This window comes from Phaseolus vulgaris, chromosome 4 (assembly GCF_000499845.2).
Source record: "Phaseolus vulgaris cultivar G19833 chromosome 4, P. vulgaris v2.0, whole genome shotgun sequence".
NCBI lineage: Eukaryota > Viridiplantae > Streptophyta > Magnoliopsida > Fabales > Fabaceae > Phaseolus > Phaseolus vulgaris.
In genome coordinates this window covers 22,033,942-22,049,239 of record NC_023756.2, presented here as the reverse complement: position 1 = coordinate 22,049,239, position 15,298 = coordinate 22,033,942, and the positions used below count along the sequence as shown (strand labels likewise).

At 32.1% G+C, this 15,298-nt stretch overlaps 1 protein-coding gene across 2 annotated transcripts; it reads right to left on the bottom strand.

Moving 5' to 3' along the window:
- Nucleotides 1–1,407: 1,407 nt before the first annotated feature.
- LOC137837441 (uncharacterized) lies at nt 1,408–3,721 on the bottom strand. Of its 2 annotated transcripts, XM_068646426.1 has the most exons (5): nt 3,389–3,624; nt 3,177–3,292; nt 2,377–2,727; nt 1,775–1,821; nt 1,408–1,639 (listed from the first exon to the last, which is right to left on the bottom strand). In XM_068646426.1, exons 1-5 carry the CDS (start codon nt 3,519–3,521, stop codon nt 1,636–1,638), a joined length of 651 nt encoding a protein of 216 aa, XP_068502527.1. In that variant the 5' UTR covers nt 3,522–3,624; the 3' UTR covers nt 1,408–1,635. The 2 variants fall into 2 exon arrangements, with proteins under 2 accessions (XP_068502527.1, XP_068502526.1); XM_068646425.1 differs by lacking the exon at nt 1,775–1,821 and having other exon boundaries at nt 3,389–3,721.
- Nucleotides 3,722–15,298: the final 11,577 nt, after the last annotated feature.

Genomic DNA, 15,298 nt, shown 5'->3' with positions numbered 1-15,298 from the left:
TTTGCTCAAATCCATTAGATTGTTTCAGATCCAACGGTCCTTATCTCGTCGTACAATTTCGCACCTAAAAACCCTAAGTCATCATGAGGCTCGTCCCGTTAAAGCCTTGGCTCCGCCAACGCGCCACATCCTGCCTCAAAAAGAGCAACGATCACATCTAGACTCTTCAAGTGAACCTCTTGAGCCTGGGGGCCAATGTACCAGTCAGAACCGGATGAGACCTAGAAGCCTCGGTACCCGGTTCTGGTCAACCAACATGTTCAAATTGTATTAAGATCAGGAGGAGATTAACAAGCCTAAACCGTACGGAAACATTAGGTAATACGCTCTTAATCACGATCCAAACACTAATCCGACCCAATAATAATGGGCCTATAATAAACATATAAATAATCACAACTTTTGAGAAAAATGCACGTCATTATCGTGCATTAATTGCACCGAACATTGAATACCGAATATTACTTGAGCATCAGAGCACCTTTTACAAATGTCCTCCCGACCAAGAGCCTACGAAGAAAAGGAAAGCTTGATTGAAGTAAAGGAGCTAGAGTAGAGAAAGAAAAAATACGATATAATTCGAGAAGTGTGAGAAAAAACGTGAACTGACTGACTAAAGCAAAGTTCAGTAGGTAGAAGTTCTCTTAGTCCTTTTTGTACGAGAACATATGATATTCAAAAAATTTATAAGATACCTTTATCTTGTTCCTATATCCCTACATACGTATGATACATACTCAAAGAGAGAATTATCAATTCTCTTGCAACATTTTGATCAAAATCATGATCATCAAACTATGAATTACATATGTCTGATACTCATATGGATAGAATTATCAATTCTCTTACAACAATTTCGATCAATATCACCATATTCAATAGACCACATGCATGGCCCAGGCCATTTAATACCCTTACCAACTCTTCACCTCTACACCAAATTTCATAATACAATCACACACATATATGAGATGCTATCTTATTTTTCTCTATCTACCTCCCAAGGTTGCAAAAATTTCAAGCATTATTTATGTAAAACAAATATAATACTTATATATTCCTATTTTGTTTCATTTTGTATTCAATTATGAGAAAAGAAGAAACTCTTAGTTTGTAAGAAAACATAGATCATAAAGAATCTACTTTGAATTGAATCTGAAGGAAACTTCTAAGACTAATTTTGGGGAGAACTTTGGATTGGTAGCTTTATTAGACCAGCAATTTATTTCTGTCAGTGATCAAGTGGTGAAAGAGAAACACAGCACACTTCATAGCTCGCCCCACCAGCATGCAATGGTCAACTAGGCTAAGCTGGATGGACACACTATGAATTAATTGGTGTTGTTGGGGACCCAAAATGTACCATGAACATGGAAAGTGAGTGGTGAGGGGATTTTGAGGCATATGTCAAAGCAATGTAATCAATTGTGCTCCAAATCCAAGAACAAAAAAAGTGGCAAAAGCGAATTGAAAGATAATGTAAGGGCATCTTAATACATGGTATAATAAGTTTTTAGAGCTACTTTAGACTCAATCAGAGTCCCTGGTGCCACCCTATTCACACTCTCTCTATCTCACTAAGCAGCAGTGAAGTAATGGTGTGCACAGCTATTACAAGTCCAAATGATCCAATCATCACCTGCAACCACCAATAATAGAATAGACCCAAATCAGTGTAACCTACCAAAATATGATGAATAATTAACACATTTATCATGTGTTTCCTTGATCATAAAGTAATGAGCAAGTACACTAACATAAACAGAAAACCAACATTTGTATTCTATAATATAGTCCAGCTTCTACGGTCATGTTAGAGATCTGTACATTGACAAATGCAGAAGTATTATCAGATAATCAATCTATTACACATAGAGTGAGACAATAAATCCTTATATATATATATATATATATATATATATAAATATATATATATATATTTATTACACTTTTTTTTTTTGTTTTACCACAAATTTTCCCAAACCCACAAGACACTTTTGTTCTTATTTGAAAACGAAGTCTCAAATTGTAATAGTAGTTGCAGTTTTATCATGTTTTTCAATGTCTGACTGCAAGTGAGATCTTAAATACTCGAAAAATCTTTCTACTCTAAAAGTAACCGTTCTTCTTCTTTGTTGTATTTGGTGTATAAAAATTGGTTATAGTAAATTAAAATTTTAAAAACTTTAATACTTAATGTTGTGACCATGGTATAGTTGCAGATTATCATTTCTGAAAACCATGTTGGATAGAATCTATAGGTAACTTCTACTAACAGATATAATTCTATATTTTGTTCATGTATTGTTTAGATGGACACATGAATTTGATAGGTGATATGAAAAGAGTGTGTAGGAAAATGTGAGAGAGAAGCACCTGTCCTTCATGGCCACAAGAGGTGGGAAGAGGGTGGAAAGTAGCAGAGTCGACTTCATCAGTGGGAAGAGGCACTGCAGGGTTACTGCTGATGAAGGGCACGCTGCCACTTGATGAAGGTGAAGGACCGGGTGAACCTTGTAGAGTATTAAAATGCCATGGAAAGAAAGGAGATGGTGACACTTCAGCAGAAATTGGAGGTGAAAGTTGTGGAGGCATTGCTGAAGCTTGAGGTGTGGCTGCTATTATTGCTGAGGTCACCTCAATGGCTAGCTTCTGAGAAGCTTGGCATGCTCTGAGAGACCCATCATTGAAGCTAAAGTAGAAGAAACCAGGGCGTGATGGATGCCACTGACAACATTAACATATAATGGTCAAAATAATAACAAACCAACACAAAACTGTTCAGCTTCTAATTAATTCTCTTGCTAAGTTGAATGTGACAATATTAAGCATTTTATATTTAAAAAAATTAGGTTTATTGATTTTTTTATTTCTTTATAAAGCATATCAGAACATAGTAGGTCATATATAGTTTACTTAGCTTTTCTTGGTGGAAATCTCTAATTTTTTATGTTGACAGTCATGATATACATTAATATAGAGATTAAGGTATGTTGTTAAAATGAAACTTCAATTTTGATTAGAGATTAGTATAAAAAATATTTAAGTAACTAGATACATCTGAGTTTAATTAACAAAAGCATGATGTAGATATGATATTATTCATAGTTTTTAACCTTTTTTTTTTCTGCAAAATCAATGGTTTTGGAAGCACTCAAAGTTTTGAAGGGTCTTACCGTGTAGGAGGCAGTGTTGGGATTGGTGAGAAGAATAGCTTGTGAGAAATTGCAGAGATGAAAGGCATTCTGGTTCTTGAAAATATAGATGTCGTAGTGTTGCTTGTGATTGAAAACTGAGACATAGAGTAATGTTAGTTGGTAGTGTTAAAAAATGCTCAGCACAAAGATTCCAATGTTTTCTGGGGTATTTTGTTAGTAGGAATACTCACTGATGGAATCTCCAATGTGAACAGTGGGGTTATTCCACTCTGAAGATCCATCAACTGTAATGGTGGTGCAGCGAGAAGAGTGGAATAGTAAAGGTAGAAGAGTGAAGAAGAAAATGGAAAAAGACATTTTCATTAATTTGCTTTGCTTTTGAAGGAAAATTTTGGAGATGTTATAGAGGCTTTGTGGTTTTTATGTTCTATATCTCTCTCATGGTATATATAAAAATTAAGGAACAGGAAAAGGAATTATATATGAAAGTTGTTTGGGTGGTGAAACAGCGAAAGCAAGTCAGTGGGGGAACCAAACTTTTAAATTTTCAGAAGAAAAAACTTGGCCTACACCAAACTCTATTCAAGACTTTAAGGAAGAGAACATATGTATATTGTATAGATATCTTTTTCTACTAATATATTTATTTTTGCACAACTTAAAGTGTCAATTTTTCTATAAGATTGTTGGATCTGAAATGTTAGTTAGCTGAAATATTAGATCCATACTAATATTAAATTATTAACATGAAGTTTTATTAAAAAAAATATATATTGTTTTTGGCAAACAAGATATGTAGTCTACAAGGTTGTTTTGTTTAATTTTAGGAATAACAAAATGTGGGACAGTTTATCCTGTCATCAGCTGGATAATTTGGTCGGATGGGGTCATATATTGAGCTCACCAATATGCTTTGGTTCATCTTATTTAGCTAACAAACCTAAAAAATCGAGCAATTACGTATTAAAATCATCTTATTGGTTAAAAGTAATTTGGAATATTAAGGTAAGATGTGAGATTTCAAAACCAGTAAAATTTAGGGATGAGATTACTAAAAGGAGAGAGTTGCAGCATTTTATATATATTTGAATTAGATGTATTTACGTCAATTACTAAGTTTAATATGGTTAATTTTAGGTGATAAACTATAGAATTAGTTTATCTTCTGCATGAAATCAAATATTTTTTTTTTAATAAAATTTTATATTTAACTATGTTGGTTGATGGCTTTTACTATGTGACTTAAAATAAATAAAAAATAGTCTCAAACTATTATTCCTAATCAATATTAATTAGACCCAATTAGTAGAAACAAATGAAAAATTGTCATCACAACATGTGGGCCAACATGGATTGTTGTTGTACAATAGAAACAAAAAAGTCAAGCCCATTTGTTCCCCAATTTCTTTCAGCCAGCTATTGTACAAAGGCAAATTCTTCCTGCACCATATCAATTTTAACCTCCACCATATCAATTTTTTAAATTTTCAAAACTACCCTCCTGCAACATATCAATTTTATAAATTTCCAAAACTACCCTCCTGCACCATATCAATTTTAACCTCCACCACCATATCAATTTTTTAAATTTCCAAAACTACCCTTGTTCCAAATTAAAAAATCCAAAAATAATAATTATAATTGAGAAATAAAAGAATACATGCTGGAAAAAAAAATTCTGAACACAACTAAACTGGATAAAAAAATTCAGAATTCAAAAATATGTTCCAAAAATTGAAATTCAAAATATTTCAGATAAAAGTTTCAAAAATAATTTTTCCCATTTTTGTGTAAGGTTATTTTCATCATTTAGGGGTATTTTTGTCATCTTCTAAAGCTTATTGGGTGCATGCTGAAATTCATATGGTGGAGGGAGAAATTGCCACAACTCTTTCGTATTTATTTTTGCAGAATGTATTATTATTTATTCTGGATTTTGATTTCTGGAATAAAGGGTATTTTCGAAATTTTAAAATTGTATTGGGTGCAGGTTAAAAAATGTTGGGTGTAGGAAGAATTTGCCTTGTACAAAGGGGAGGAGATATTTTTTCACCCAATTTATTTTTCCTGACATGTTAATTTGACCATGGGTGATTCTAGAGTTCTTGAGACAAATTTCTCTCAATCTCACGACTACACAATGTAGTGAAGGTTAAAAATTTGATTTTCTTTTATCTTTGCTCAAGGCTTCTCTTACAAGCCAAGTATTCGTAAACCACTTTTCTTCTAAATTGATGGTCACCTTTGATGAGCAAGAAGAAAAACCAACGTTTCTCATCATCTTCTTCTATCCTTTTCTAACATTCCCATTCATAATTCAAGGTAAGTCTGTGCTTTTAGGAGGAGTTTAGAAACATCTAATATATATTTTTAGGCTTTTAACTTAGAATTTCTTTCCTTTGGTGTGTTTATGCAGTGATGTCAAAGAGTGATGTATGCCAAACTTCACAAGGATATAAAATTTTCTCTTTTCAACTGTAGGTTTCTGATGTGGGTTGTTAAAGGTGCTTTTTTTTTTTTAGGACTTTGAGTTCATAGGGCATTTAAAGGTTTCTTTATCAATTATTCAAGGTTTTTGCTGTGATGGTCTATCTTGTTGTGATTCAGCTTGTGTAGGTTTAAGGCATGGTAGTAAGTATTGTACGATTCACGATACGATTCTGAGTGCCTACGATATGAATCACAAGAATAATCATTTTTCTCCTGTATCGTAGTTGTATCGTGTGAATTGTGATACGAATCGTACGAATTGTGGTACGAAACGACTCCGTATCGCAACTTGCTTTTAAAAAATCCTAATTTTAATTTGAATTATTTTATAAAAATCCTAATTTTAATTTGAATTATTTTATAAAAATCCTAATTTTAATTTTAATTGCTTTTATAAATAACCCGCGAACGAAGTGCAACATTTCAAACGTTCCTGCTCATTTCGAAAGTTTTTACCCTTCTTCTCTACGTTCTTCTTCGACCAACAACAACCAAGTCGCGACGGTGACTGCAACGGAGACTGTGACGGTGACTGCGATGACGACTGCGACAATGAACGACAACTACGGTGTCCTTCTTCTCTCAAATAGCAACGATAGAGCTTGAAGGTGTGAAGGACATCAACGACGACGACGAAGCTCGCGGCGAAGGCAACGAACGAAACCAGCTGTCGGAGGCAGAAATAACCTTTTTTTAATTGTGGAGGAAGAGCAAACAGGAGAGGTTTAGGGGAGGCTTTTTGTTGTTGTCTTCATTCATTCATTTATTAAGATGAGTCAAACAAAAAGAGAGTCAAACATCACATGGAAGTAGTCAGACATCTCATGGAAGTACTGTGAAAGTCTTCCAACAAATAGATTACAAATAAAATGTAAGTTTTGCTCTCATACTTGTTGGGGTGGAATAGTAAGGATGAAGCATCATCGTGTTGGAACAAAGAAAGACGTTATCTCTATTGTAGTGTTCCAGATGAGATGAAGACAATCTTTTTTATGCGGCTGGATATTATATTTTTTAAATGTTTATGAATCTTACGATTCAAGACATGAAACAATTCACGATTCGAAATATAGACTCTTCGATTCACGATACGATTCACGATTCAACTACCATGGTTTAAGGTGCATTAGTTGTATTTTGTTGGAATTTGTTAGTTCTACGTCCCTTTAGGCAAGACACGTTTAAGGTTGTTTTTACCTGGGATGTCATTGCTAAGTAATGCAAAAGGCAAATAAATTTTTGATGTGCCAGCTTAGTCTTTGGCTATGTTTTTTGGATTTCTCATTAGTGTTAGGAAACATTTCCAGTTTTTTTGGGAGTGGAGTGTCAAACATAAATTGTGTTTTGTTGTGAAGGGTTCTTATTGTCCAAGGATATTTCTTTATAATTTTGTATAAGGGTTGGAACATTCTTAAATGCTCGTTTTATTTTATTTATTCTTTGTTAATAAAAATAAATTATTCAAGGTAAGTTCTTCTATTGCTTTTATTCTTTTTTTAGTTTATCCTTTCCTTCATTTTGGGATCTATTTAGATGTGTTTTTATGAAGAGAGAAACTTTTATAGAGCTCTTCTTCTTTAAATATATTGTGATCAAAGCTTCATTCAAGTGACATAGTTGACTCCAATCTATAAACCTTATCTTTGTAATCTTGTTAAAAGTTTTTGAATATTTTTTTTTTAGTTTATGATGTTGTGATGGTTATTTGAAAAATTTGGGTAAAAAAAAAAGAATTCTTTAGATATGAAAAATTGCTTAGTTTCTAAATTATAAGAATTTATTGTCGAAATGATGTATTATTCATGTTATTTAAAATGTATGATATCCAATAAATTTCACCTGAATATGTAACATATTATTATTGATAATTGGTTATTATTTTGTGTTATTTGAAAATTTTGGGAAAGTTCAAAATACATTCATTATGTTATTGATCAAATTTTCGTTAAAATGTACATTAAATATTGGTTTAGCAAGTGATAAAAATTGATTATTTGCGGAGATATGTATGTGTTGACATTGAGATGGCATGAAATGATAAATTTCAACTCTATGAAACCGATCTATAAAAGGGTGGTGAATATAGGAAATTGTGAATTTAGTGTGATTTACAGTTAAGATCACATGTGGATAATTATTGAGATATGGACTACAAAAGAGTGGTGAATACGTGAAATTATGAATTTAGTGTGATTTACAACTGTTAAGTTAACATGTTAATTATTATTGAGATACACTAGGTTATAAACTCCAGATAAGGTCTTGGATACCAATGGGTATGTGGAGTGGTGAAAGATTGTCTTGGGACTGATGAACACAATTAACGGAAGTTAGAACCATTTTGCCTCACAATCCATTTCCAAACTAACTTTTGACTATACTTTTTAGTCAAAAAGGTTAAGTTTCACACATATTGTATTTTTCGAATGAGATGACCTACTAATGGCACAACCCCTAGCAAAGGACCAACCACTAGGGCAATGACTATAAGAATACAAGAAGAGTGAGACCCGACTACTCCAAGGGGAGACATACTCTTATACATCTTTGAAGATTCATGACGTAGTTGTAAAAATTAGAATAGAATTTTAATTCCTTTCAAAAATAACTTAGTTCAAGTAGTATAGATTTTGGCTTGTAATTTTCCTTAAGTAAACTAAGGTTAGTGTTATTGTTCCTAAAACCTAACTAGGGTATAACTTAGCTCAATTAAGCCCACATTAAATCCTAGACTGGTTACCTAAACCTAATTAGTCACACAGATCACACACCTTCACACTTGCCATGTGACTTTCTTTTGGTGCCTAGTTTAAATTTCAAAACTCCTACCAATTTGCTTGTAAGCTTGACCAGACCTTTAACTACAAATGGAGGTGCTTGACTCTTTTGAAATTCAGATCAATAATATTAGAGTTATGCTGCCAACATTGTTAGGAAAGGCTCTCTTTGTATTGCCTCTCTTTAAGTTAGATACCTTTGTTCATCTCCTCTCCCTCTCCAAGTGATTAGGCCTCACCTATCACTCTCCAAAACACCTCACAACACTCCAAGCTCCATGAGAATGATTTGAGTTCTTCCTTGGCTTCACTCCTTCATTGCTTCCGCCTCCATCTACACTTAAATTGGTGATAGTTTTCGGTTCATGAAGAAGGAACTCCATCATTTGGTATCAAAAGCTATGGTTCAAACCAGGTGTAGTTATTTCTTCTTCTTTTTCTAAGTCTTTCTTTGAATTTTCGTGTTGTCTACATTACTTTTTAATTGTCTTGAGTTGTTTTTAATCTTGTTTTACCATTTATTTTGTGCCTATTTGAGGTTTAATTGGTTCAATTTTTAAATTATATGTTGAACCTTCTATATCATGAGTTAAGGAATCCAATTATGCAATCCGTATATGAGCTTTTATTTTAATGGAGTCTTGTTTCTTTTTTTGATGTTTTTAATTCATATAATCGTGTGTATTTTAAGTCATTTTATTTCTAAATCTAATTCTACTCATGTCAAGTCATGTTAGTTCATAATTGTCAACAATTTTTCGTAGTACTTTTCTTGAATTGTTGTTTCTTGTTTTGGTCGAATTCTTCTATTTGTGTTAAACATATATGCGCCTTTGAATGCTTTTCAATTTTGAATGAGTTCATTACTTGTTAATTAGTTCAATAAAATGTCCTTAGAGTTAGAATTTCCATTGTGTCTTGAGTATATTCCATCGAAATTCTTTAAAAATCATTTTTACCAAAAATTTTCCAAAATTGAGTGTTGACTGAAATTAATTAGTGTAGTTTGTAGTTTGATATGTTAGAGAAAAATTCTAAAATTAAGTACATTGATTTATTAAGTAAGTGCATCCAAATTCAAATAGAAAAAAAAAATCAAATACAAAAGCATATTAGATTAAGTGCACCCAACGCGATGAATATGCGTCCAACAAGACGAACTTGGCAAAAAAATCTCCAGATTTATGAAAATTAATTGGACATATGTTTTGACAAAATTCCAGTGCCCTTATTCAATTTATTGATTGTACAATGAAAAAAATTCCAGAGACTGAATCTAGAAACAAAAATTAAAATAATGATTTTCTACAATTTTTAATATTTTGGTTTTATTCATCTCTTCCAGATCCTCTCTTTAGGATTTCAATTTGTGTGCTTGCTTTCTTTGTTTTCCTTAAGTTTTTGTTTGTCAATTTTGTTCTAATCATTTGAGTTTGTCAATCACAATTCCTTTTGAGTGGTACTTGTTTCAAATTAAATTTTTTGTTCTTTTTAACTTGCTTGACCTCTAATTTGGAGTGGCATTTTACCTTGGTGAACATTTGGAGTTGTGATTTGGTGAGAAAATAATCCTTTGGAGAAGGAAAACGGTGGATCAATCAAGGTTTAATATCCTAAGGAGATAAAGCAAGGAGAAGAAACACCAAAATCAAGAAAAAGAAAAAACACTTGGAATGAATAGTTTAGGCAATATTATTTTGTGATTATATTCATTTTGAGTTGTAAATATTTTAAAATTTCAAATTAGTGGATTAATCTTTCGCTTTAGTTAGTGAGTGTGCCTTCAAGGTCCAAAGGAGGGCCAAGAAGCCTCACCTAGGAAATGTCTAGTTTAAATTTTCTAGTCTTAGAAATTTAATTGTTTTCCTTTTTGCTTTCAATTCTTTCTTTTATTTGTTGTTCTATATCTTGTTGTGTTTCTAATAATTTCTTAGAGAAAAAATTATGAAGTATATTGGGATAGTATCTGGCTAGAAAAGGCTTGGTACTTAAATGATCCTCAATGGTCCACCTCCCTTTCCTAGGAATCTACCTAGTGTACTAAGCTTAACTTTTCTCTTTGGAAAATGTTTTTAATACAATAATTTATCATGTCTAAACCTACTACTCACCTTAGTGAAAATGACTTAAGTCCCACAAAAACTCTTCTAAGACAAATGGGACATGATCTACAATCACTTCAACTAAGGCAACTACAACATGAGGAATAAAATAATTGATAAAAAAACGTGAAAGAGATTCTCATCTTGTAGTTCTTTAGGAGGAGTTAAGAATGATAAAAGAAAAATATTATATAATAAAAGGAAAATATAAAAAGATTCAAACCCTTAGAAGTTCTACGTTTGGTGACTCCCATACTGGAGAATGGAGTCTTTGAATACATGATTATTATCAACCTACCCATAGAAGGGATACAAGAGAAAGCGCTAGAATTGAAACCAAAGTTCAGTTATCTCATTTTCATGGGAAAGAAAATGTTGAAATCTACCTAGATTGGGAAATAAAGGTAGAATAATTATTTGTCTATCACCATGTAAGTGAGGAAAGAAAAGTACCCCTAACTACCTTAAGCTTTCAGAATAATGTTATGTATTGGTGGACCTCCCTACAAAGAAAAAGATGCCTTCATAAGGAACCTCCAATTACATAATGGAATGATCTCTTGAGGTGTTACTATATTCCTTCTTACTATAATAAGGAACTAATTAACAAGCTCCAAAGGCTCCAACAAAAGAATATGAGTGTAGAAGAATATGGGTAGAAAATGGAGTTGTATATGATGAGAGCATCCATTAGGGAAGAAGAAAATATCACCATATATAGGTTCTTAAGTGGTCTTAGTCTTGAGATAAGAGATAAAGTAGAACTCATGCCCTATAGAGATCTAATGACTCGGTTCAACTTTGTATCAAAGTTGAACAACAAAATTTGAGAAAAGGATAAAGCCGTAAAGAAAGTTCTTACTCTAACTCTTATCTCAAGAAAAAAGCATAAAAAAAAGTACAAAAGGGAGGAAAGTTATTCAAGAGATATAAATAAAGTAGAAACTCCCAAGAGCCTAGATAAAGGAAAAGATGTGCAAACCCCACAAACACACACTAGAGAAATACAATGTTTTAAATGTCTTGGTAGATCCTAGAGAAATACAATGTTTTAAATGGCAATGGCTAGAATAATACAAGAAAAATGGAACATACTCTTATACATCTTTGAAGAGTCATGACCTAGTTGTAAAAATTAGAATAGGATTTTAATTCCTTGCAAAATAACGTAGTTCAAGTAGAATAGATTTTGGCTTGTAATTTGCTTCAAGAGACTAGGATTAAGGTTAGGGTTCCTAAAACCTAACTAGAGTATAATTGGGCTCAATTAAGTCCACATTAAACCCTAGGTTTGTTACCTAAACCTTATTAGTCACGCGGAATACACACTTTCACACTTGCCATGTGACTTGCTTTTGGCACCTAGTTTAAATTTCAAAACTCCCACCAATTTGCTTGTAAGCTTGGTCAGGCCTTCAACTATAAATGGGGTGCTTGGCTCTTTAAAATTCAAATCAATATTATAATTATGCTGCTAACACTTCTCACTGTCTTTTCTCTCTTTAGGTTAGACACATTTGTTGATCTCCTCTCCCTTTTCAAGTGATTAGGCCTACCTATCGCTCTTCAAAACACCTTATACACTCCAAGCTCCATGAAAATTCTTTGAATTCTTCCTTAACTTCACTTCTTCATTGTCCTCATCTACACTTTAGTTGGTGATAGTTTTCGTTTCACAGAAAAGGAACTCTATCACCAACCGAGAACTATTCATATTTATGTAAAACTACGATGGCTAGAAAGACATGTTAGCAACATATTTGAAAAAGTTTACCTAAATTGGATAATATTAATTGATACGTTTGTGACTATTCTATTTTAATACATGTAATCTCTTTATTAATATTTGTGATGTTTTACTATTTTTTTTTGAAATTGTTTGATTAAAATTCATAAGGAAATTTATTTATTTTAAACACTACAAAAAAAAGTGTATATTGTGGCGGTTTTTTTCGTATAAAGTGGCGTTTATAACCGCCACAATATACACTTGTGGCGGTTCCCCAAACCGCCATAGATCTGGCCGCCACAAAGTTTAATGTGGCGGTTTTATGTTACTCGCCGCAACACCCGCCACTTTAAATATAGTGTAAATAGTGGTGGTTTTTATATGTAAATAGTGTCAGTTATAACTGTCACAATTTACAATCATTGAAGAAAATTTTGGCACCATAATATACGTAAGTAGTGGCGTTTTTAACTGACGTAATTTTAATACTGAATAAATAAAATTTAACCACTTTTTTATAATTTGTTTTATACAATTATAAAATTTAACCACCACTTTTTCATAATAAAATAAAATAATGTATAAAGTTATAATCATCCATTCATTTCATTGAAAATTAAAGCACACATAGTAATGTTCAAAAGTTTATATGTAATTGAAAATTAAAACACATAAAAAGTTCATACATCCCTAATCAAGTTCAAAATTACAACACATAATTGTTCAAAAGTTCATATATCCCTAATCAAGTTTAAAATTAAAAACACATCCCTAATTAGTTTTGCTTCCGGCGCTTGATCCTATTACTTGATTAGGTGATGGAGCACCACTTCCATAATCTGATGCCTGAAATAAATAATTTTAAGTTAATGAATATTATATATTAAACTGAAGTAAAAAAGGTTAACTAAAACAAACTTAGTTGGAGTGATGGTTGTGAAGCTGAGAAGCAACTAGATTATTGTGAAGCTGAAAATGTCCATTAGACACATCAAAGATAGATGTTATCATTAGATTACTTCAGCAATCAAAGCAGAAAAAGAAACATATAGATTATTCATAATAAGAAAAAAAGGATTCATAGTCCAGCTTCTTTTTAATTCAAATTGAACACACAAGAAAACGAAATCACCAACCCAAAATTCAGCAAGGTGCCTAGAAGTGTTGGAATTTTCTACTCAGAATGTTGGTTTTCCAAAGAAGTCCTGATTCACAAAATGATTCAGATTAATGCATAAAATACAATAACCGCCTTACACACTATATTGATAACTTGTATTAAAAGAGTAGGGATATGAATTTTTTGGAATTTTCAAATGATGATACTATTAATTGAAACCTCCTGCAAGAAAAATTCATCGATAAGATTCAATTGATTTACTGATTTTTTCTGTAAAGAGCATGATAATAGTCAAGTATTAATTTGCCCTACTGGCACATGATACCTTTTTTTTCAAGTGAAGACGCAAGAGTACAACTATGACATCACACTACACCACATCTTCATGATCTCACCTTCAGTTTAGCAAAACTATAGCTACAGTTTTGAAATTTTATTTTAACTTGAAATTTGACTTTACCACCAATAAATCATGCAAGAACTTCACATTTGCAGTAAATAAAGACAATCCAAACAAAACAATCTGTAAGTTGTCCTGTAGGCCCATCATCGCTACGTATTCGACCAATCAATCAATTTGGTGAGACGTTAATTTAATATTTCAAAATCTATGTTTCAATATTTGAAATTAACTCATGCGTAAAAAATAATTCTCTAATATAACTTCTTTAAATTATTGTTTTTTAATTTTTGTATAAGTTAATTTTTAACTTATAACGAAATTCATTTAACTTATTTTTTTTATTTTTTTTATGGAAAATTTTGTTCAAATATACACCTTTATGATAGCTTACATCTCTCCATAGCCGAACATGATACAGACAAATGTGTGAGCCTACTTGGATAGGCTTATCTTGTGTTACTTAAGAAAACTGAGTCTAGTTTTTGAGAAAAAAAAATATTTCTACTTAACTCATCAAGTTTGTGGGTCCAGTTAATTGACTCCTATGAGTTGGTTAGCTTTAATTCTTGAAAAGTGTAGAAGAATAGGAAAACAAAAAGACAACAAGATGACCAGAGCATTAAACTTCTAAATATTATCTTTTTAACAAAGCAATAAGATATCTAATGTCACAATCTCATGGCTAGCCTTTGCAGAAGCAGGATAGAGAACCGTGCATTCATTTTCCAGTATTAAAAGCTCAGTGACCATAACCTTTCATGTTCCGAAAAATAATCAAAACCACACTATGTTTCATTATAAGAATAGAAGTTTTGATTAGTTGTTTAGAATAAGCAGGCTTCAATTCAATCTCTTTACTATTTAGATAAAAACCTACTGATTAATTTTCTCTAGAGTAAAGGAGCAATCGAAGCAAAGCACAGTCCTGCTCTCCCATCTAGATGTATAATCTTGGAACTTTTAAGGTTAAAATACTCATCTAGTCAGTATAGTTCACACTAAGTTTTATTCTGTAGATGTGGCATAGGGAAAGCTCTAGGGACAGAGACAAAGAATCATTTCTTATTATACATATAAAATGTTCACCAAAATCGTACAAAATTGCACTGCACACAAGCAAAAAAGTATTGTGCAGAACAGAACACAAATGTTTAGTTATTTATTTATGTTATGCTATGCTTTGTATCATTGCATCTATCAGAAAAATTATATCAGAAAGAATCCTATTCATGGTTAAGAGAATGAGCCACAGATGTAACAGAGCAAAAAGCACCAAAGGAGAATAGGTCCAAATGCAAGGAAAATCGGAAATTCTAGAAAAGGGAAAAACCTGTTCAAGTTGAAGAGATCTCAAGTAATCCAATAATCCTCTCCGACAAACTGTTGCATTTGAAGAGCAACTCTTTTCCTCTTTACTTCATGTAACTCCTTTAAAAGTGTCCCGCAAAACAAAAAAGAAATCCAAATGAGAAAAACAAGCTAAATGTATTGCAGACCTATATGCAATTAAGGATCTTGA

What these genes read in the sequence shown, in the direction of transcription:
- LOC137837441 (XM_068646425.1), bottom strand. Translation starts at nt 3,521, where the DNA reads ATGAAAATGTCTTTTTCCATTTTCTTCTTCACTCTTCTACCTTTACTA. An exon ending in CCAACACTGCCTCCTACACG is followed by an intron (nt 2,728 to 3,176) that starts GTAAGACCCTTC and finishes TAATGTTGTCAG; the next exon opens with TGGCATCCATCACGCCCTGG. An exon ending in CTTGTGGCCATGAAGGACAG is followed by an intron (nt 1,640 to 2,376) that starts GTGCTTCTCTCT and finishes TGGTGGTTGCAG; the next exon opens with GTGATGATTGGATCATTTGG.